Here is a 23,258-nt window from a genome sequence, read left to right as displayed (position 1 = left end):
GCTAAAATTGGTTTCCAAACTATTCCAAGGAAACTGGTGTCAAAACCGTTGGTTGTGTTGTTAAAGCGCAGCACTCCCGCGGGACAGGATCAAATTAATTATAGTGGGAAGATTTTTAGCCAAATTATTATATATATTATTATATATATATTATATTATTATATAGAAATGGCCAGTCTTTTCTCTTATTTTAGCATTACTTTTTTTGCTACAATGTGAAGGACATTAATGGGAATAATTATGATAATAATAATATAATATTAAAAGAATACACCCAATAATATTTGTAAAATAGGATATCTACGCAAAATATATGTCCTCTCTGCTCATGCACCTCTCAGCTGCCCTGTGCACGTCTCTGCTGCATCGTGCATGTGGTGGGGCCAGATCAATACCTTTTTTGCATTGAATCATACTGGGATGTTTGCTGAAATTGATTAGATGGCCTTACCAAAAAAATTGCCACCCACCGCCACTGGATTCAGATGGAGGGAAAGGTCAGTAAAATCGTGCCTGACAGACTGTTCAGAAAGAGACTTGGAAGGCACAGACGACCTAGCCAAGTGATGGACTGACACAGAGCGAGGAAGACAGAACTGAGAAGAGAGGCAGAAAGAAGACGCTGCCATTGGCCAGCTGTGCAGAGAAGCAAACAGGTGCAACACTTCCTCAAGGAGGGACTGCACTAAAGTGTGCACAGTAATTACCATATTCATAAACAGCTTTCATATTGAAGGAAGGATTCTGAAGTCGCCTCCAGTTAACCCGCAGCACAAACTCTAATTTTGAACGTACAAAAATCGAAATAAAGCTTAGAACCTGTATTCTAACTGTGTTGATGACCTACATTTAAAAAGACCCAGTTCAAATATTGACAACACATTTTGTATTTAAAGTGCAACAAGCTGTATGTTTCATTTCGATTACAAGGCAGGGTGGTGCAGTACTTCAAATAGTTCATAAAACATAGTTTAGCTTGTCAAAAATCAAAAATAAAAGACATTACAAGTAGTGGGTGTAGAAATATATCGTATCATTTATTATTAGCCATTATTAAATCAATTTGATACTTTTAGGGCACAAGAATTTAAAATTGTGAAGGAATTTTAGGTCAGAAAATACAACATTTGAACAATTTAGCATGACTTTTGGTATAAATACACCCACTTCCCGTCTTCTATCTGAAATACAGAGACAGACAGTTCAGCTGAGTGGGAAGAAGCCTGAGAAACAGTTCCCAGTTGTCTCACTCTGATTGAACACGGGGAAATGCACTAAACTGCTCTCAATTCTTAATTCGGAGCCAATCCCCACATCCTGCAAATTAGGTGATCTGAATGAGCCGCCAATCAACTCCGGGGACTAAAATGAATTTGGAGAAGATAATTGACATCAAATACCAAAGAATGAGGGATTATAAGTAAGTAAGTTTATAATGTGTTTACATAAATACAACATTATAAAAAAATGAAATTGCTCTAGATTACATTTAAAAAAAGAAATAAGTGACAACATTATGACAGTAGTTCAATGGTCCATATGAGCAGATTGTGGGTTAGCATATTGACAGCTCTTCTATGACAGGTTACACTTTTATTACAGTCCAACCCACATTTACAAATTCTAATATTATATTGAAATGTTAAACTAGCTAATTTCCTTAAGATTCCTTGTGATTGGAGCAAAATTCAGACAGGAGTAAAGCTGACTAAATGCTGTACATTTGCTCCTGTCTGTATATTGTATATGCTCATATTTTTGTCTGTACCTCCTGCTCCGACTAGTTTACAGAAGTAAGTAATACTTGCCTCAATGCAGGTTAATTAATAAAGTAGTAGTGTACCTAAAGTTAAAGCTAGTTAACAGATGTGTGGGGGGAAAAAAATAATGTTAAGGTATGGCATGCTAAGACAACGGACCAGAAATGAGAAGAAGTAAAATTTCAAAGTCAATGTATAAACATTGGGCAGAAAATAATCAGTCAGTATTTCACGTCATGGCATTGAAATGACACAGATAAGCTTTTGCTAATCTATTGAAATGTAGTGTGTAGCATTTAGTGATCACTACAGAGGTTCATCTCACACAAAGCCACAGAGCCCTTCTGAAACCAGAAGCATGGGAAGAGAGGTTCTGTGAATTTGGCATGGAAGGTGTGTATGAGAAACTGCTTCCCAGGTGTGACACCATAATAAATCAGAGTACCAGCTTCCCAATCCAGAAATACTCCAATTTTTTTGCAAAGGGGTACTTCATCTTTGGACTTAACATCTTTGGACTTAGCTTTGGACATCTTCCCATTGTTGGGCTTAACATCTTTGGATGTCTTGTTGTCGTTGGATTCAGCATCTTTGGATGTCTTCTTTTCTTTGGACTCAACATCTTTGGATGTCTTCTTGTCGTTGGACTCAACATCTTTGGATGTCTTTGTGTCGTTGGACTCAACATCTTTGGATGTCTTCTTTTCTTTGGACTCAACATCTTTGGATGTCTTCTTGTCGTTGGATTCAACATCTTTGGATGTCTTTGTGTCGTTGGACTCAACATCTTTGGATGTCTTTGTGTCGTTGGACTCAACATCTTTGGATGTCTTTGTGTCGTTGGGCTTAACATCTTTGGATGTCTTTGTGTTGTTGGGCTCAACATCTTTGGATGTCTTCTTGTCATTTGGCTTAACATCTTTGGATGACTTTTCATTGTTGGACTCAACATCTTTGAAAGTCTTCTTGCCGTTGGTCTTAACATCTTTGGATGTCTTCTTATCGTTGGAATCAACATCTTTGGATATCTTCCCGTCATTGGGCTTAACATCTTTGGATGTCTTCTTGTCGTTGGGCATCTTCCCATCTTTGGATATCTTCCCATGTATGGGAGTGTATCCAGTCTTCGAGCAGAGCAGACTCCAGGACTTCTCGTTGCATCCTAGGCCACCACTTCCGTCCCATCTTCTACCCACTGATCTATATGACACTGCAATGCCGACCATCCCTTCCCACTCCACCTCCCAGTAGCAGAATCCTTTTAGGCCTTTCTTACAAAACACCTGAGTCCTCTTAAATCTGTCGTCGTTTTCAGGTCGTTGCACTTTCTCATTTAGCTTTTCTACAGTTTTTGCTTTCCTGTTGCAATCAAACAGAGCAAGCCTCTTGCTTGCAGTGCTTTCATCAAGCATCAGATCTGCACCATCTGAAAGAGACAAAGAACACATTTTTGTTGTGAAGTTTAAAGACTACAAAACATTTTACGTTGTTTAGATGAAATCAGAACTAAATAAATTCATGATGAAATCTAAGCATGTTGCGTGGAACAACTGTCACCGGGTAAAAAGTGCATACATTATCAGAAGCTATATTACCTGCAAAGGTAGGTGTGGTGAAGGCATATTGTTTGACATTCATTTCAAATGTATCAGGCATGAGCGTATTGTCTCAGGCTCTACTGAAGTGATAACATATTACATAATAGAAACAATAAAAAAAACGTACACTTCTTCAGCCCTGGCTTTAACCGATGCGCTCCACAGTGGTCCAAACTGTGAAAAAAAGTGTTGTCAAGAACAAACATTTTCAAATTCAATACAATACTTCACACATAGATGTTAAAGCTCCTGATATATATATATATATATATATATATATATATATATATATATATATATATATATATATATATATATATATATATATATATATAGATAGAAGAAAATACAGCAGAAAAAAAAGGTTTGACCCTTGAGCCAGAGCGTTCTTCCAGATCGCCAAGATCCGTTCTCACATCAGGATGACTTCCTGTACGAGGCGCTATAGATTCTGCCGGCAAGAAATCATTTATTTACGAGAGCTTCTCGAGCCGCGGACATTGATCACCACAGGCGCAGCCGATTGCCCGTCTCAGACACAGACTATCACCCGCTTCAGGCCGCGATGTTCTTGAGTTTATTTAGCGCTTAAGAAACTTATGGATGTGTTGAAAGCACTCACAATTATATGACAGTGTTATTAGTACACCATACAAATCATTATTGTAGAACACGATTAAGGTGGACTCAAGATAAGAATACAGAGAATCACACACAATTTCTTTTCACTGCTTCAATTGATTGAATTTCTGATTATGAATAATACATACATACTGATCCGCCCATATACATATTCAAACTCCTAGTTATATGGTTATCTACACATACATGTATATACACATATATAGTACATGATACGCACATACAGTACATATATCGTCATAAGTATATATTAATTTGTATGCTCCTGCCAGCAGATACATTTAAATAAATATAATCTGATTGATTTGGGTGATGAAGCACTTAACATTAACCGATACATTTCCCCAACACTGACGCATTTAACTTGTCTAATATATTTGCGACGCTTATGTCTCGCAGCGGGGGTGGTGTTAAGCTGTGTTCACAGCAAACACATTGCAAACGCGTTGCAAATATTCGCAACGGGTTTGCTGTGAATGATTATGGTATTGACTTCCTCATGCCTTCATGATCATCTTCTGCTTGTCAGCGGAGAAATAAAAAGAGGTTCCTCTGAGTTTATTTGCCATTGTACTGTTAGAACATCGTGTTGTCAGTGCTCAATTATTATCCCTTCTGAAGAGGAACGGGCGCATTTATCCAGATGACTGACGTCTGGTTAGAATTAACGAGACCGTTTCAGCACGGATCTTCCGTGGAGAAACCGAGTTAGCCTGACGTCAATCAACTCGCTAATTTAAGGTGGATAATAGGACATTTGCTCAACTTTGTTGAGCCAGGTACGAGAAATAGGGTCCTGGTATTAACATGTGATCTTAGTCTGCTAACTAAATAATAATATTCTGTCTCAGTGTAGATTAAGTCTTGTTATAACTCGGAGAACCAGCTGTAACGATGCAAATGTATGATCATATAAACACACATCCTCACATCTTAACATACCAGAGTGTCTTCAGGCTCATATTTGGATCTGCAGCTATAGCAGAAAGCATTGCTGCGCCATCGGGTCCTGGGTGATTGTAACTCAGATCCAGCTGTTTCAGGGAGGAGGCCGTTTTTGACTTGAGAGCAGAGGCCAAGAAGGAGCAGCCTTTCTCTGTCACCTGACAACCTAACAGCCTGAAGACAAAACACAAACACACACACACACACACACACACACACGGAATTGTTTCTACAAATTGTGTTGCATTTTACATTGTCAACAAACACAATTTCCCATAATCCCTAAAGTCACAAAACTGTTTTCCTATTTGAACTCTATATTATTTTCCCTGAAGACCAATTTACTTCACCAAAACGTTTGCTGCAGCTCACAAAAATAAAGTAAATGCACCATACACTTACTTGAGAATCTCCATCTTACAGTGTAGACTCTGCAATCCTTCAGCAAGCAGCTGCACACCTGAATCCAGCAGGTCGTTATGACTCAGGTCCATCTTTGTCAGATTACAGGATGGGCAGCAGAGAACTGAGGACGACAGACCTCTGCAGGATTCCTCTGAGAGCTCACACCAACTCAGCCTGTGAAAACATTTGCAGGCATATATAGGCATGTTCCACAACAGACTTTTGATTGTATCTGCAAATGTTTAAACATTAAACAGACCATGTTGTTCAAATGTGCTGAATCACAGTACTACCTGCCAAACTCTATGTGTCATGGTAATGCAAATTCCTTCTGAAAAACTGGAATCGTCTAACAAAAATGACTCAATCTGACTGCATTTGCAGATAAAATATGAAAACTGTCCCAATTACACGTTGAGCAACTGGCACAGAAATAAAGATAACGAGGACATTTAGAGAGCACAGACCTCCATCAAGGCAGTTTCTATAAAACCTTGGCCGATACTCCACTCTTCCGCTAATTTAATGAAAATCGGACCAAACTTATTTTCGGAATTCTGCAGACAAACCTAACTAAGAGCAGAACCTCCATAAAGGAGGTAAAAATGGGTTTCTTATATAATTGAAATAAAGCATGTCTTGATGACAGGAGTATATGGTCTGGTCTTGAAGGCTCAACCAGTTTATGTATTGATAACACATTGGCCCAACTCAACCCAATTGCCCAAAGAAGACTAATCATAGCCCAGTATCAACCGACTTGGGAGCCTCAGTTTCAGATTTGAATAAATAGATAGACTTTGTATGTATATAGCAAGATAACAAAAATATATTTGAACGAGCATTTGAAAGTACTTACAAAGCAGTTTTCGAGACTTTAACTACCGGCAACATTCCCAGAAGAACTTTCTCTGATTTCAGGTACTTTTTCAGATCAAACACATCAAGCTTCTCATCTGATGTCAGCAGCACAAAAGTCAGAGCTGACCACTGGGAGGTGGAGAATTTTTCAAACGTGAATGTTTCTGATTGCAGGTACGTTTTCACTTCTTCGACCAGAGAGTGGTCATTCAGCTCATTCAAACAGTAGAACAGATTGCAATTTTTATCAGGATCGCTATTCTCTTCCCGAATTTTTTCTTTTATGTACTCAATGGTTTCCTTGTTGGTGGTCTCCTTGTTGTCTTCGGTCTTCTTCAGCAGCTCTTTCAGTAGATTCTGATTGGTCTCCAGAGACAGGCCTAACAGGAAGCGGAGAAACAGATCCCATTCTCCACTTTTGCTATCTAAAGCCTTGTCCACTGCTGTCTTGTAGAAGTCTGCAGGAAAGTCTCCAATAGTTGGACCAGGCATGGCAAGCAGATTTTCACCTGTGTTATTGAATGTGTGAAAGACATACAAAGCTGCCATGAACTCTTGAATGCTCAGATGCACAAAGCAAAAGAACTTATTTTGGTACAGCCCAGAGCCTTCTCGGGTGATCTGAGTGAATAATCCTGAGAAGACAGCAGATTTTGTGATGTCAATTTCGCACTCTGTCAAGTGTTCTTCGGTGTATAGAAGGCTTCCTTCCTTTAGCCCGTCAAAAGCCAATTTTCCCAGAGACATGACTGTTTCCTTGTTTCTTGTATTCCAGCATGAATCTGTCTCAGCATTTTCAACTGTCTCATCTTCACCATACTTTACAGTAGCCTGTCTGCACTGTAACACAAGGAAATATATGTACATGTCATAGTCTTTGGCATCCTCCCTTCTTCGTTTCTGTTCACAAAGTCCTCCAGAACTTTTGCCGTGATCCAACAGAAGACGGGGATGTGACACATGATGTAAAGGCTCCTACATTTTTTGACATGTGACAAGATTTTCTCAGCAAAATCTTTATCACTGAATCTCTTCCTGAAGTACTCCTCCTTCTGCTCATCATTAAATCCTCGCACCTCTGTAACCCGGTCAACTTTATCAGCAGGGATATGATTGGATGCTGCAGGTCGGGAAGTGATCCAGATTTGAGCTTTAGAAAGCAGATTTCCTTGGATGAGGTTTGTCAGCAGAACATCGATTGAGGTTGGCTTTCTCATATCTGTCCAATCTTTACTGAAGTCAAGATCGACGCGACATTCATCAAGACCATCCAGGACAATCAGGGTTCTGTACTGGTCATAGTCCATTATTTCGGATGTCTTCATACCCGGGAAAAATCGATGGATTAGTTCCTCCAAGCTGTGCGCTTCCTCTTTTCTCAAATTTAGTTCCCGGAAAGAAAGTGGAAACATATAAAATATGTCCCCGTTGGCCTTACCCTCAGCCCAGTCCAGCATGTACTTCTTTGTGGCAAACGACTTTCCAATGCCTGCCACTCCCATCGTCAGCACAGTTCTAATGGGTATGTTTTCTCTGGCTGTAGGGTTGAAGATGTCATGATATTTAATCAATGTTTCTTGTCCCTCTACGATGTAGAGATCTGTGAAGATCTCATTCAGAAGAGCGGAGGTTCTCTGCATATCGATCCCCTCAGGCACATAGGAGAATTGCTCCTTCAGCTGAGATTTGAGTCTCTGTTGACTTGCAACATGAGGCTTGTCTGGAGGAAAATAAATGTTAAAGTTATTAAGGATATCAATTAGACAATAGTTGTGACTAAATCTGTGCAATCATAGTGCAAGTTTATAAAATCTAAACCATAGCATCAAGAAGTAAGTTTTTTATTTGATTGTTTGGGATACCAACTAAAAATGAAGCAGAGCTTAAAACATTCAAGAATCAGCTTGAGAATAAGTTAAAAATGAGCATTAATCATGACCCTTCATACTTTGTTGGTTTGAGTGGGAACCTGATTTCTCCCCCTTAACCTGCTGGTCTGTTTTTACGGTTGTTCATTTTGGACAAATAATGGTCAACTTGCTTTTCTCCTTAAAGAATGTTATCAGTTAAAATAAAGCTAATCCTTTCTTTACTGTCCTCTTACTGTGACGACGCTGCTTTCCTTTACAACAGCCTGCGGTGCCAACATTTTGTGACATACGCAAGTCAAACTTATTTGGCTGTACTGGCACGAGTGGGGGAGGCTAAACGCAAGGTTCGCTAAACTCAGACACCTCTGTCTGTCTTATTAGGAAAAAGAACTGCATTCAGGAAGCAGCTTCTTACCGATTAAATGGCGGCAAAAATACTAATTAACATTAATTCCATAAGAAATGTATGGCCAAAATAAACATGTCTGTTGTGTGGTTATTTTATCTTTGCAGCCAGTGTCTGTACTTGTCAAAGATAGTCTTGAAGAGACTTGTCTTCTCTCTAACAGATCGGGTTGGGCCGATTTCAAGAGTCCAATTCTCCCAGTTAAATATCATATCAGTACTCCAAGATGATACACTTTGTTGATAGCTTTGAACTAGGACCTCAAGCATTAGGATCAAGAAGCTTGAGATTTAGTTGTCTATTGCTGTCATTTCACTGTGTCGGATATATATTTGGTCAACAGGCAATATTAGTATCGGCCTCTGAACCAACAGATACTCAATATTAAAGACTTCGGAACAGTTTTAATTTCATAGCGGTTTTGAGCATTCATGCTACCTCAAGGCGACTGTTTGATTTGAATTTAAACACTTTAAATATGCTTGCACACCTATTTAAACCCCTTCCCTTAACAGCTTTAATCTGCACCCATAAACTTACATCGTATTTCTGTCATCCTGTCGACACATGCATCAGGCGACTTCAGTCGGGAGGTTATCCAGATCCGGGCAGAAGGAAGCAGGGTTCCTCTGATAAGGTTTGTCAGTATAACGTCCACTGAAGCTGGCTCTCTGACATCAGTCAAGGTGTCGATGTTGTCCAAGTCAAGAGGACGTTCATAAGCTTCCAAACCGTCCAAGACAAATACAACTTTGAACTGTTCAAAGTTAGAGATCACAAATGTATTAGTTTCCTTGTAGAAATGATTAAGAAGTCCCATTAAACTGACTTTTGTATCTTTAATCAAATTCAGTTTAGAAAGGTTAAGTGGAATTATGACGTGATCACTTAAATGTGACTCCTTGTCCTCTTTAGCCCACTCTTTTATGAATTTCTGCACATGGAAGGATTTTCCAATCCCAGCTCCTCCAGTGGTCAGCACAGTAAGGACCCTTTTTCCTTTCCTGTCCTTGAAGATGTCAGATCCTGCATTGACTTGTGTCACAGATTTTGCTTCAGTATGTCCAATATTCTCTTCATCATTGACCTCACCACTTTGGTTTTCTCTCATTATGTGTTGCGTGTTTTTCTGGTTCGGATGATTTATGTCTTCTTCTTGATTGATTTCTTTCAGAAATCTTTCCCGCAGGGCTGACATCAGCTTCTGATGTCGCTTTATGGTCTCTGAATAAATAAAACACAGTTATTGATGATGAAGGATACAATGGCTTTAATCAGGTTTTTTTTAAGTATTAGAAAAGTGATTGTTTTGAACGAAGCCAGCCAAAAATACCAAAACAACATTTTTAAGTAAACAATGCTGTTGACAGTAAATGCATAAGAAAAGTTACTGTCATAATTTCATACCTCGACATTCTGTCACTTTCTCAATATAATCTGGAGGAATCTTGTCAACTCCTGAAGGTCGAGAGATGATCCAGAGCTGAGCCGACGGAAGCAAATTCCCCTTGATGAGGTTTGTTAGCAGCACATCCATCGAGGCTGGCTCTTCCATATCAGTCACGTCCTCATTCTTTGCAAAATCCAGAGGAAATTTACATTCTTCCAAGCCATCAAGGACAAATGCTACTTTACACTTATCATAGTTGTAATCTACGAGTCCATCCTCATCGAAGGAATGACGAATCAGATCTTTCAGGCTTTGATCTTCTTTTCTTGAATTCAGCTCACCAAAATTAAATGAAACTATCAAGTCTATCTTTTTGTTGGATTTTCCTTTTGCCCAATCTACCATGAACAACTTTGTTTGGAATGTTTTACCAACACCAGCCACTCCTTTCATCAGCACTGTTCTCACTTCCTTTTTCTTTGACTTACGAAATAATGCTTTAAAGGGTTGGGCTTTAAAGGGCTGCGCTTTAAAGGGTTGGGCTTTAGCGTCCGTGCTGTCCACAGCTTGTATCTCGTAGAGTTCTGTGTCGGTTTCATGTCCTCGCAGTTCCTCTTCATGCTGATTGAGGATTCTCCTCTTCAGGACAGCTTTGCCTAAAGACAACACGAAGAAAGCAGAATGCCATAATTGCATTTCATTTTACACTCCAACACAATATAATGAGCTATAAAATACAGTGCAACATGATGTATTGTGTTCTACCTGCAGTCAAGGCCCAGAGGCAAATGGTAGGACAATAAAGACATGTAAATATTCATTTGAAGTGTTTTGTTAAAAAGTGTATTGATTCTAAACCTTATAAAGTGTTGTGTTGCTACTTGTTTGTATACCTTGCCTGATGTCTTGCCCATCCTGGCCAGTTTCCTTTGAAGCACTGCTGGGCACAGTCAAGACGTGTTTGTGTCAATACAAAAAGATACAGTTGTCCTCATATCGTTATACTTTGTCTTTTTCTCTGGCGCACATGTTTTTTCCTACCTTAATTCAGCCATGAAGTTGAGAGGATCACACTCGGAAATGTTGGCAGTGGCATGAGAGACTGGTCTTTTGTGCTCAGGCAGGCTTTAACACAGATTTAATTGGATTTCACTAAAACAACTATTATTGTAATTATTTGAACATCTGAGACACAACTGTTGAGCTTCATGGTAGGAAATATTAATTTTACCACTGACAAATCCTTGTCCTTAATTTATTTATCTTTGTCTGAGAGTCGCTCTGTGTCAAACATCCAACATAATTTACAATATTTCTCCACCAACTCATCTTACCCCGGTTTGTCTTTACTGAAGCTGGGAGGATCACCCATGGACCAGTCACTTTTCATGGAAACATTGCTGGGTGCAGGAGAGACTGGTCTTTCTGGCTCAATCCTTCTTTAAAACAGATTATAATTACAAATGTTAAATCTTATAACATCTTTAACATTGTTGAGTCTTGAAGTGGAATTCACAGTGCTTCTCTTTCTGTGTTAGTCATTCTCTTCTAATTCATTTCTCGTTATATCAAACATTCAACATAACCGACTCATCTTACCCCAGTTCGTCTTTACTGAAGCTGGGAGGATCACCCATGGACCAGTCACTTTTCATGGAAACATTGCTGGGTGCAGGAGAGACTGGTCTTTCTGCCTCAATCCTTTTTAAAGACATATTATAATTACAAACTTTAAACACATTGAACATATTCAATGCCGCTGAGCCTCAAAGTGGTATGTACCGCATTTCTTCTTTCTGGATGGTCATTCTCAATTTGTATATTTTGTTGTATTAAACATCCAACATAACCAAAATATCAGAGGGAGATCAACTTCATTCTCTGCTCAGGTGGGCATTACACAATTACCAAATAAATATAATTTAAAGCTTAAGTTGGTAATCTTGAAAAACTAGCAAGAGTAAGATAGATTCAATAAATATCTAACTGAAGAACCCAGCCCAGTGTTGTCAACTCTTTTCCAATTAAAGTATCTAGCAGCACTAGCTCAAAAAGTCAGTAAATCTAGAGGAAGTCACTAAGTTTGTCACACTGACAGCCTTTTCCTTCAGGCCTCCATCCAAAGCCTCTACTCCAAAATGATCATCAAACATATCATAATGAATGTAAGCAACAAATATGAAGCTGTCAAGCAGCTTGTGGAGGACTCTGGTGACATGCAATTCAACAGAAATTAAACCGATGTTTTTGAAGATTACGAAACTGGCATTAACACTTATAACATCTTTAACATTGTTGAGTCTTGAAGTGGAATTCACAGTGCTTCTCTTTCTGTGTTAGTCATTCTCTTCTAATTCATTTCTCGTTATATCAAACATCCAACATAACCGACTTATCTTACCCCGGTTTGTCTTTACTGAAGCTGGGAGGATCACCCATGGACCAGTCACTTTTCATGGAAACATTGCTGGGTGCAGGAGAGACTGGTCTTTCTGGCTCAATCCTTCTTTAAAACAGATTAGAATTACAAATGTTAAATCTTATAACATCTTTAACATTGTTGAGTCTTGAAGTGGAATTCACAGTGCTTCTCTTTCTGTGTTAGTCATTCTCTTCAAATGTATTTCTCGTTATATCAAACATCCAACATAACCGACTCATCTTACCCCGGTTTGTCTTTACTGAAGCTGGGAGGATCACCCATGGACCAGTCACTTTTCATGGAAACATTGCTGGGTGCAGGAGAGACTGGTCTTTCTGGCTCAATCCTTCTTTAACAAATATTTTAAATGCAACATTATAACATCTTTAACATTGTTGAGTTATGAAGTGGAATTTACTAAATGTATCTTTATGTGTCAGTCATTCTCTTCATTTGAATTGCTCTGTGTCAAACATCCAACATAACCGACTCATCTTACCCCGGCTCGTCTTTTCTGAAGCTGGGAGGATCACCCATGGACCAGTCACTTTTCATGGAAACATTGCTGGGTGCAGGAGAGACTGGTCTTTCTGGCTCAAGCCATCTTTAAAACAGATTAAAATTACAAATGTTAAATCTAACTTTAAAATTGTTGAGTCTTGAAGTGGAATTCACAGTGCTTCTCTTTCTGTGTCATTCATTCTCTTCAAATTCATTTCTCGTTATATCAAACATCCAACATAACCAACTCATCTTACCCCGGGTCGTCTTTACTGAAGCTGGGAGGATCACCCTTGGAATGGTCAGTTTTCACGGAAACATTGCTTGGTGCAGGAGAGGCTGGTCTGGACTCAAGCCTTCAGATTTAAAAAAAAAAAGGAAGGCCCAGGCACGTCAGAGATTTAAACAGCCAAATTTAAGAGCATTTCTTAATGTAATTGCTGCTATCAGTGGCTCTATGCACACAGATAAGGAATAAAACGTTTAATATCAGTCTTTACGTAGGAGGTTAAACTAATTTCTCACGTCATTTTTACCACGTTACTTTGTCAACAACAAGTGAATGGATGCTCGACATATTTCAGATAAAATAAGATAATCCTTAATTAATCCCACAGCAGGGCATTATCAGGAAATCAGCAGAAGAGTAGATAGTGCAAACGAACAAACAAGAGACATAGGTCGAATTTTTTTATCAAAACAAGTAAAATTAATACGTCAATATTATCACAGTAAAAGGTATAATACAAAAGTAAAAAAAAAATTAAAATATAATGTCGTCAGACTGAATGGTTGTTAATATTGCACAGTTGATTGAACAGATTATTTATGTTGCACAGTGGATGCATTGGATTTATATTGCACATTAAATTAAATGAATGAAGAAGTGTTCTGCTGGGAGCAGTGATGGTTGTGCAGTCTGACAGCGGCAGGAAGGAAGGACCTGTGGTGTCTCTCCTTCACACACTGCGGGTGAAGCAGCCGGTCATTGAAGGAGCTGCATGTGCTGATAATAGTTACACATAGTTACACATCCTGTGTGAGGGGAGACTGAGCCAATTAAAGAAAAGCAGCTACTTACGCGTCAGTTGATGTGACCTCGGCCTGTTCCTGATACATGTTGGTTTTACAGGTAGTTTTCTGCTCTATACTGAATACAGCAGTTGTATTTTGTTCCTTTGTTACACAATGACATTATTTCCAGCTCCTTGCCCTTTTCACAGGCTGTAATTGCAGCAAAGTCTCCTCGCTCAAGACCGATATTGTTCTCTACGTTGACAAAAAAGCGCTCCATCACCTTCTCTCGAGCACATTGTTCCTCTCCACGTGTCTCAAGGTCCTCTCAGTAAACTGATCCACTCATTACTTGACCTTCATTCAAATAAAATCAGTTTCACCAACACTGATAACAAAAGTAACTATCCAGTCAACAAGTCACCGACAGGAGTAGAACTCCCCTGAAAAAAAGAAAAATGATTTCAGTTATGCTGACTTACTTGCATCAACAAAACCTGATCAAAGTCTAAAGAGTAGCATCTCATGACTTTCTCCAACCGTATTGCGGGAGAGCAAACATTATTACTCCAAAGGCTTGTGTAAAACTGAACTAGTCTAACTTAACAAAGATGGTGAGCTAGGTGTGTAAAGCTGGTATACCAACATCTCTAGAACTTCCTTAATACTAAGCTTTGCAACACATGAAGATGGTCGATTATAAATTATAAAGTACACAGGAAATAGGCATCACAAAGGTAAACACAAAGGAAAGTGATCATATTCTCAGAAGTCATCAGACGATCATCGGCAATATGTTCCAGTATGTAAAGAGATGTAAAACTTGTATGCAAGCATGTGGCCATGTAGGCCACAAGCATGTGGCCATGTAGGCCACGTGCTTGTCCCATCTAAAGAAACATGCAAGCCAGCACAAAAGCTAGTTACTTAATATTAGACACACATCACATGATTAAGTATACAGACTGCATCAATCAATCTTACTTGTACAGGTGACGTTAAAATCCTTCAACCATTTGTTTTTTGCTCAGCCGTCTATAATGGAGCCTTCTGTGACTGCATGTTCTTTCCTCCCTCATTGCAGAACTGCCAGTGACACTTTTACTTTCAATTTCGAGCAGCTCTGGACTTTACCTCCTCCCTGAAACTAACCACATGAATATAAAAGGAAATAAGTCATAAATGCATCTGAGCAGTACGGGTTCTGTAAATCAGTATATGTACCTTGTGTTTAATTCCTCATTGTCTATTTTTTTTATATTTTTGTCTTAAATTAAAACCAAATAAACAACTAATGGTTAAAAAAAAAAAAATCTCAAAGACCCATTAAAACCGCCTAGAAAATGTTTTCCTCACTTTGTCATGAAGTTGGTGTGTTGTAGATTTGGTATAGTGCAATAATCAGCTCTCTCGTTTTGTTAATTTTTGAGGAAAGAATACAATCATCTTCTATTCATTTCTTATTTTCAGCCTGCAGTCTGGCAACGTCAGTCTGCCTGTCGGTCAGTTGGTCCACTTTAGTCCAGACTTAAATATATTTTCCTCCAACACACTATGAGGTTGACATTTGTGGATTTAAGTGACATTTCTGGACAACTATTGGATACATTGGCATACAAAATTTGTACAGATATTCATGAGCCACATCAGGCTGTAGAACGATAACTGTCCTTTAAAGTTGGCGTTTTCCTTGAATAAAAAGGAAATGAAAAAAGTTTTCCAACACCATCATCAAGTCAAACATATCATTTGTCCAGTGCTTTGGTTTATAACCATGTGCTTGTTAAACGTATGATATTCCCTCTTTTGCCGTTTAGTGATATTCAGTGCACTAATACACAAAGCTATTATAGTTCATAGTTAGTTGGGGCTATATCTATACCATCAGAATATTAAGCATGTTAGCATTGTCATTGTGGACAAGTCAGCAAGCTGATGTTAGCACACCTAGCTTCACAGAGTTGCTAGCATGTCCACAGACTCAAAGTATTTTTCACTCTGTGCCTCCTGCCCTTTTTTCTTTTCCGACCAAATTGCATATTTTTAAAGCTGCTTGTTTATTCAACCATCTTAATATGTTCGTGTGAAGTTAGTGGGTCAACATGCAGCCCTTCACAAGCACCATGATACAGTCAAATGTTTCCCTGAAACCAGGGCAGTTTATTTTTACCATGACATAATGGCCGTCAAAGCTTTCTGGTACTCACTCTGTGCATTAATAATCCAATATGACCTGACCAATGTTGTGGTCGTAGCTTATGGGCTCCACAAATACACAGACGCATAAACACAAACCATGTATTTGCACAATTTGCAAACAAATACTCATGGCATTTTTGGATGAAAGCCTGTTCCTCTTCACCAGTAGACCAGTAGTCCTGAACTGCCTCTGGGTCACACACACTTATTCAAACACACAAAAAAGTGCAAAAGAAAAAGTGAATTCACTTCCTGAAAGTATATCTACTTTACTCAGTTTGCTGCAGCAGTTGAGGAATCGCTCTTCTGCACTCATCTGCGCGCGAGGGCGGGACTCTGAATCACGAGTAGCAGCTGCAGGGCGGAGCCTTGACAGCGACGTGACACACATTTTAGTGAAAGAAATATTTAAACATTTATTTTTATTTTCAGTGACACAATATCACCTAAAACTCAAAGATAAGAGGACTTCCCTTTAAACCTTTTTCCACTGGACAAAAAAAAAAAAGTTGTCTTTCTTTTTTTTGTTTTTTTTGTCAAAGCCTCAGGGAGCCGCAACAGAGGGCTAAAGAGCCGCAGGTTGCCACCCCTGGTCTAGTGCATAGTTAGACCATACAGTAGTTAGTGATTGACAGTAGAGCAATACAGTAAACCTATTTGTACCATCCTTTCCGGTCTCATGACTGACCTGCAAACCATGCCTCTTCTCTTTTGCCAAGTGCTGTATAATTACAACAGATCAGTGATTTATTAAACTGGATGGTGTAACAAGAGTCCAAAATATGTCCTCCTCCATTTTAAACTCCTTTTTTTAAATTCAGCTACCTCAAAGATCAGCTCCATCAAATTTAGATGTCAAAGATCACCAAAATGTTATACAAAATGAGATACAATGATTTACTCAAAATCCACAGGTGATTCCAGTGCACTGTGTCCAAGGAAATCAGTGGATTTTGCTCCAGATTTTGCTTCTTCAAAAGGCTGTTTGAGATGTTAAGGTAAATGTTACATTTAGGTGAAGATTAAGCTAAGTGTTGGCTTTGGGCACGCAGTTGTGGTGGTTAAGATGTGTGTTATGGGCGAAGGAATGTGGTCAACAAGGGTCCTCACGTGCCTGTGAGTGCGTCGAGGGCCTTCGTGATGAATCCTAGTGTCCAATCTCCTCTAAAGGTGGGGTTCATCCTCACCGACCCTAAAATGAAGATCCATCCTTTACAGACACACACACACACACAATGTTACCAAACCTGAAGTTGAAGAGTGTTTTTGTGAGAGTATGTGTGTGTGTGTGTGTGTGTATGTGTTTCAGAATAAAAGCATGGGGCAAGGAAGGTAAATAATTGAGAAGACTCCCCATAGAAATGCAGGAATTTATAACCTCTTCAATCTCACTCGGTCACGCATCGCCACTCACTCGGTCCACATACACACAATGCAAACATTCAAAATGACAGACACACACATGACCCTGCGGACCTGCGCTGCTTTTTGTCCAAGAGCGTGAGTGTGGGAGAGGCAGACATTCAGCGTGTGTGTGTGTGTGTGTGTGATTTCACTGCCTTTACACTGTGTACACATGGTCAGCACCTGCCCACCGCTCCCCTCCAGGTCTTTTTATTACCCATGCAGCTCATTGAACCCTCATTACCCTTTCACTTCTCTCCTCATCTCTTTACATCTGCTGGCTATCCTCAACCTTCTGCTTGTACCACCCATAAAAAAGTGATCTTGAATTACACGTCCATAAAGTTGACTCACAGAAATGGTCAAAGTCGATGCAACAGAGGCTTTAAGTTTCTCTCATTCAGGACCAACAGGATTGCAGGGTTACAGATGTGATCCTGCATGGTGTGGTTACACAAGATTTGTGGAAGAGAAGGAGAGTAAATACAGATGTTCCCCTTCTGTGTTCAGAGGTTTGAACATCTGTTACTGACGTCGGGATGCAAACATTTTAATGAATTTAAAGGAGAAAAGAACCTGATAATAGACCTTCGCCAAGTGTGAAGTGAGTTCAGAAACGTAACAAAAATCTCTGTGAAACAGTATAACTAAACGCCAAGAATATAGATGCTATTACTGATAAAAGGCCCTGCTGGACAAGTGTATCGCAGCAGGAAGTGATACAGGCTGTGTCCCAATTGGCATTCTTCCATTTGCTATTTTGAGAGCTTGATACAATGCAGTACACTATTACCTGGATGTATTTTACTGTCATTGTGGTGCCATATGACTCAACTGTCAGTGGATCATAAAAAAAATCTAGTTAAATTTAGCTTGAGGTCTTTTTTTACCACTGGCTTCAATGATAACTCTGGGTCAATCTATCACTTTTATCCAGTCTTATATCTCAACAACTATTGAATGGATTTCCATAAAATGTACAGACATTCATAATGCCCCTGACTATGATATTTCACTGTTCTATATCTGTCTCTATATATATCTGTCACGTAGATAAAGTGAAACTTGTCATTTGCCTTATACGAGTCCTGAAGCTCTGCACATTTCGTGTCATCCTCAAAGTTTTGGCAAATTACTAGGTTGTGATATTATCTTCAATGATAAGTGAGCTATAGCTTTTACTGAAGTTTCTTCTCACAAACACAACCTGCTCACTTGGACAGAGGATTGGCTACAAGGAATCACTAAAAGAGTGGATATCATGCACATTTATCACTTTAACTTTGTGAAAATCCCCATGTGGGAAAGTTTCTGTGCACCAGATTCCCTGTGAGAAAACCTCTCATTGTACTGCAGTAGGGTCTGACAGTCTGCCCCGCTGAGTCCTGGTTCTGGTCCTCCAGTGCCTCCAGCGGACCTAGCAATACGGCCTGGTTCTCCAGCAGTGTTGTGACGTTAGGGGGGGAGCAGCGATGCAAAGCACAGCTCCTGGCTGGAGGAGGAGACGCTTCTGACGGGCAGCGAGTACTCTTCCTGTCGACGAGGTTTCCGACTGCCATATGTTGGTCATATAGAGGCTATTGAGAATGTTTCATAAACAGTTAAAGGTGCCTCATGGTAATTTACAAGGATCGCAAAGGATCTTAATACTTCCTCCACCACTGAAAAATAGTAACCATCATCTTCACACCCTTTATAGTACGCAGTTTATCATCTATAACATTCAAACAAAGGTTTACTTGTTGAAATGTTCATCACTCACCAGATTATGCACCACAACCTCAGTTGGAAAAAAAACCTGATTATTAAGATTAAGGTCTTCAAGCTTGGGTTTTAGGCCACCTGCAGAACAAACAAACTGGACAGTTTCACAGGCAGCATGCTGACAACTAAGCTCATCAGAGATGAACCCCATGTTGTGCTGTGAAACATGGTATTTTTCTGCTTATGCCTTGACTCCATTGTGATAGAGGATCTTAAAGGATTAGGAATAACGAATGATCACAGATTTAAGAGGGGACAATTCAACTTTAGAAACACTTGTTTCTATCGCGTTTGAACTGTTCAGTCCAGATTGATCAACATGAGGTGAGGCATACACTCACCAGAGGGGAGGAAGTGGTTTGTTTTTATTGATGTTCCTCTTCGGGTTTCTAGAGATCACACCCTTTACATAACTGGAAATTAAGCGTTTACAAAACTTAAGCAAGCATACAAACATGACTTATATCTGAGTTTTCAATGCATTCAATGTGACATTTCATACAATAACTTGTTATTTCCTCTGCAGGTTTCTTCAAAATATTGTTCCAGTGCGGTACAGCTGCTCACATTTCAATGAACACAAAAATAGACAGGCTTCAGATCAAATGGCAGAAAGATGGTGGATCCCTCTTTCTGTTGGGGTCTGGCCACATCATCTCCTCCACATCAGAAGCAATATCATCCCTGTCCACTTCCTTGTTCATGTCCTCCTTTTGCTCATCCTCTTCCTCCATCTCTTCCTGATGCTCTCGCTGCCTTCATGTTTGCAAGGTTCTCACAAAGGAGGTGAGCTTACCTGATGTCTATTTGTAGTGCTATTGCTCAGACTGTTTCATTGTGTATCTGTGTTTGTGGGTGTGTTGCCAATTTTATGACATGTCGTGCATTTTGAACAGAAGTGTTTTTTCATTAATTGCAAGCAAACTTGTGAGAAGCAGTGTGTCGTGTTTTTCAACTGTGTTCCAGAAGTCCAAAGTAGAAACAGTTTTGGTGTTGTTGTTTAAGGGACGGTTCAAAAAGTTAAGACTTTTGTCGAAGCATTCACATTCACTGAGCAAGCTATCGCAAAAAAAACCCTGCGGTTTGGATTAGTATTAATGAGAGAGAGGTAAGCTGGCAAAATGGGTTAACAGGCCAATCAGACTGACAAAAGGTGTAGTTACGAGATATCTCTCTTCCTCTCGGTTATACCTGGCTACTTTTATTTTCTTCCTATGCCATTCCCTTGTAAATAATCCCCATTTTGTCTGTCTTTCATCGCCAGTTAGCAACCCCCTCCAGCAGTGACAGACAACCTGGCAGCCATCGGAGTGATAGGCCTGCTGTTATCTTTAATAGGCGACTGATGGTGTGTGTGTGTAGATTAATGGAGATGATATGAATATTTAGGAACAAAGAAGGCCTTCTCTGTGGGATTAGGGAATCCAATGGCACATCAGCCTGACATTCCACAGAGACTCCTGGACTTTGTATGGAAACATCTATCCGACCTTTGTAAGCACTGCTGAGTGTGCATCAAATATCACTTTAAAAAAAAACTCCACTTTAAATGTTTTCCCCATTTTGGTTGCAGAACTACACTGAATGCCTTTTAAATCAGGTGTGAACGTGTATCCAAGTGAGTTTTAGGAAACAAATCAACTTGTGAAAGTAGCAAACAAAGACAGAGTGAGTGACGGAGGGGAAAGTGAAAAAGATGGAGATGTCACAGAGAGAGACGAGAGAGGTAAACACTGCCAGTTAACTTGGTCGATAGCAGTTAGAGATGCTTCACTCCCCGCCTGTCAGATGCTGTTAGAGAGAATGTTGTTATTAGCTGTTAGTGAACCCAGAATTGGACGCACACACACACACACACACATTGAAGTAGCACTTATCCTTGCAATAAATAATTAAATTATAGTAAAAAAAAGTTAAAATTAAGTTGAATTGTTTTGAAATGTAAAGTTATATCTAGAAAATGTATTTAATATAAACACGCTGTAGTCTGATCAGTCAAAAACTAAAAACAATTTACCTTATTTCTATTTGACAGAAATTATGTCTGAATGTATTTATCATTCACTTATTCAGTATAGTGACACTCTCAAATGTTTGCATTTTAGAGTATCTGTGCCAACCAGTGATGGTGTGTGATAAGTGTGTACGAGGTGCCAGGAGTTTCAGATAAAGCGGTTTTCAAATAACCACCAGGCTGCCGTTCTTGTTTTTTTTGAGAGAAAGGGTTAAAAAGAGATTACCGTGAACTAAATCCAGCTTTCTTTAAAGGACGTTTCACAGAGCTGAACAGAGCCATCTGTCTGTGTAGCCTTTAAAAATGCGCTCCTGCATAATGTGTAGCACTTATCCTGTCGCGTATTGAATTAGATCAGGAGTGACGTTTTCTACTGGAAAAAAACTATTAAGTTCACACATAGAACAGAATGGTTCCTCCTGCAGAGCAGATTGACGGTTAAGTCTTCTCTATAAACTCCAAGAGTATGGTCAGGACTTATTTTTTTTCCCCTGAAGATACTCCTTATTAGTGTATGCGCTCACACGGAAAATAACCGTAGTGAGATGCAAGACAGGTGCCCTTCCATTGAGAATTGACGGCTCAAAGCAACAAAAGATATAGCGGTCCTTCATTCTTTGGCACTTTAGTTTTAGCTGAATGTCACAAGTTAATTGGAGGATGATTAAGATCACCTGTTGTGCATGAGGTGGGGATTGACTCCTAAATAGAATTGAGAGTAGCTTGGTGCATTTCCTCTCTTGGCCAATCAGGGTGAGACGACGCCCTTTCTTTAGGGCTTAAGAGAAGTTGGGAACTGCATACGCAAGGTATCCTGATCCTGTCTCAACTCAATGCAGATGCTTTTGGCACTTTTGAGACTGCTTTGCTGGCTTAACTTTTTTTTTCATATTGAGGCATATTTTCTTTATTCACTAGTTGGGAAGTGCTTCTCAAGCTTCTTCCCGATCAGCTAGAATCTTATCTTCTGTATCTATACACTCTTGTCTCTTAATACTTCAGTCTTAGTTAAAGAATAGCACCAGTTAGGAAATGCACATGGCTTGTGTGTTTTTAAACGCAGTAGTGCTATTCTTGATCTGAATGCATCCGAACCAGCGTATTTTTTTTACTATTCCGCCTGCTTTAGAAAACACCCTTTCACAGTGCACAGATGATGCTTGAGTCGAGGGAAAAGCAACCGCCAGTTCATACAAATTTGGATAAACATTTTTCCGTCCTTCTTAATACCCAAGGGGGTTCTCCAATCTTCCGATGTTTGGTTCCCCCAGGTACGCTTGGACCTCCACTATTGCATCCGCAGTAACATTTGGGGTCCTCGTCTGCAGGACTGGTGTCCCAACGATGCCACAGTTTGCTACCTAAGCCGGACAAACCGTTTCGGATACCAGCACATTCAGAAGTGAGCCTCCTCTCGGCCTCTGTTGCTTTATTGGGGCTAAAGAAGCCCATCTTCTTAAACCTGGGATCGAGCAGTGTCGCCAGTGACCTGACGATCATCGATTGCAGAGTGAACAGCTTCTCCCTTAACGGTCTCCTCAGACTCTCAGCCATTGCGATGCTCTTCGGACTTTGGACACGTCCCATTTCTTCTTCCACTGTGGTGTAGCATTGATAAAAGAGGAATGACTTTTGATACAGACTCTCTTCTCCTCTGACAGCTCACCGGTGGCATCGTGAAATGGGGACGGCACTTTCAGACATTCTGCAACAATGTCGTATGTTCTGATGAGTGGCGCAACGTCGGTGCGTAGACCTGCCAAAGCTGCTCCTACAGGTTCCCTGAGGTCGTAAACACGTTTGAGCATATGGTATGTGCTGTTCCAGCATGTATCCACCTTTTGGATCAGCTTTAGTGCTGGCCGGCCCATTTGCAACTGTGACAGCCTCTTCTACACATTTTGCCAACAAAATGTGATTTGTTCAAGTGTCTGCAGCAACTTAAACAAAACAGTGTAATTTAGAATATTGCAATGAAATGAAGGAATTCACCTTTGCAGTGGTGCTGCTCTTGAGATAGCCAACTAAATTTCTGGAGTTTGCCCGGATGTCAGACAACACT

The 23,258-nt window shown here is 39.7% G+C and overlaps 1 protein-coding gene across 1 annotated transcript; it reads right to left on the bottom strand.

The window, feature by feature from the left end:
- Window positions 1–2,056: 2,056 nt before the first annotated feature.
- LOC306743343 (protein NLRC3-like) lies at window positions 2,057–22,750 on the bottom strand (the record flags this gene model as incomplete). The annotated part of the gene is given in 9 exon segments (XM_079225847.1): window positions 2,057–2,250; window positions 2,839–3,186; window positions 3,486–3,532; window positions 4,943–5,119; window positions 5,348–5,524; window positions 6,210–7,083; window positions 7,086–7,931; window positions 10,367–10,534; window positions 22,558–22,750. Coding segments are annotated over 9 exon segments (3,024 nt in total).
- Between the last annotated feature and the right edge of the window lie 508 nt (window positions 22,751–23,258).

Source organism: Taurulus bubalis (genome assembly GCF_910589615.1).
Source record: "Taurulus bubalis genome assembly, chromosome: 11".
Lineage (NCBI taxonomy): Eukaryota > Metazoa > Chordata > Actinopteri > Perciformes > Cottidae > Taurulus > Taurulus bubalis.
The sequence above is the reverse complement of the archived record's forward strand: the minus strand, read 5'-3'. Positions and strand labels throughout refer to the sequence as shown.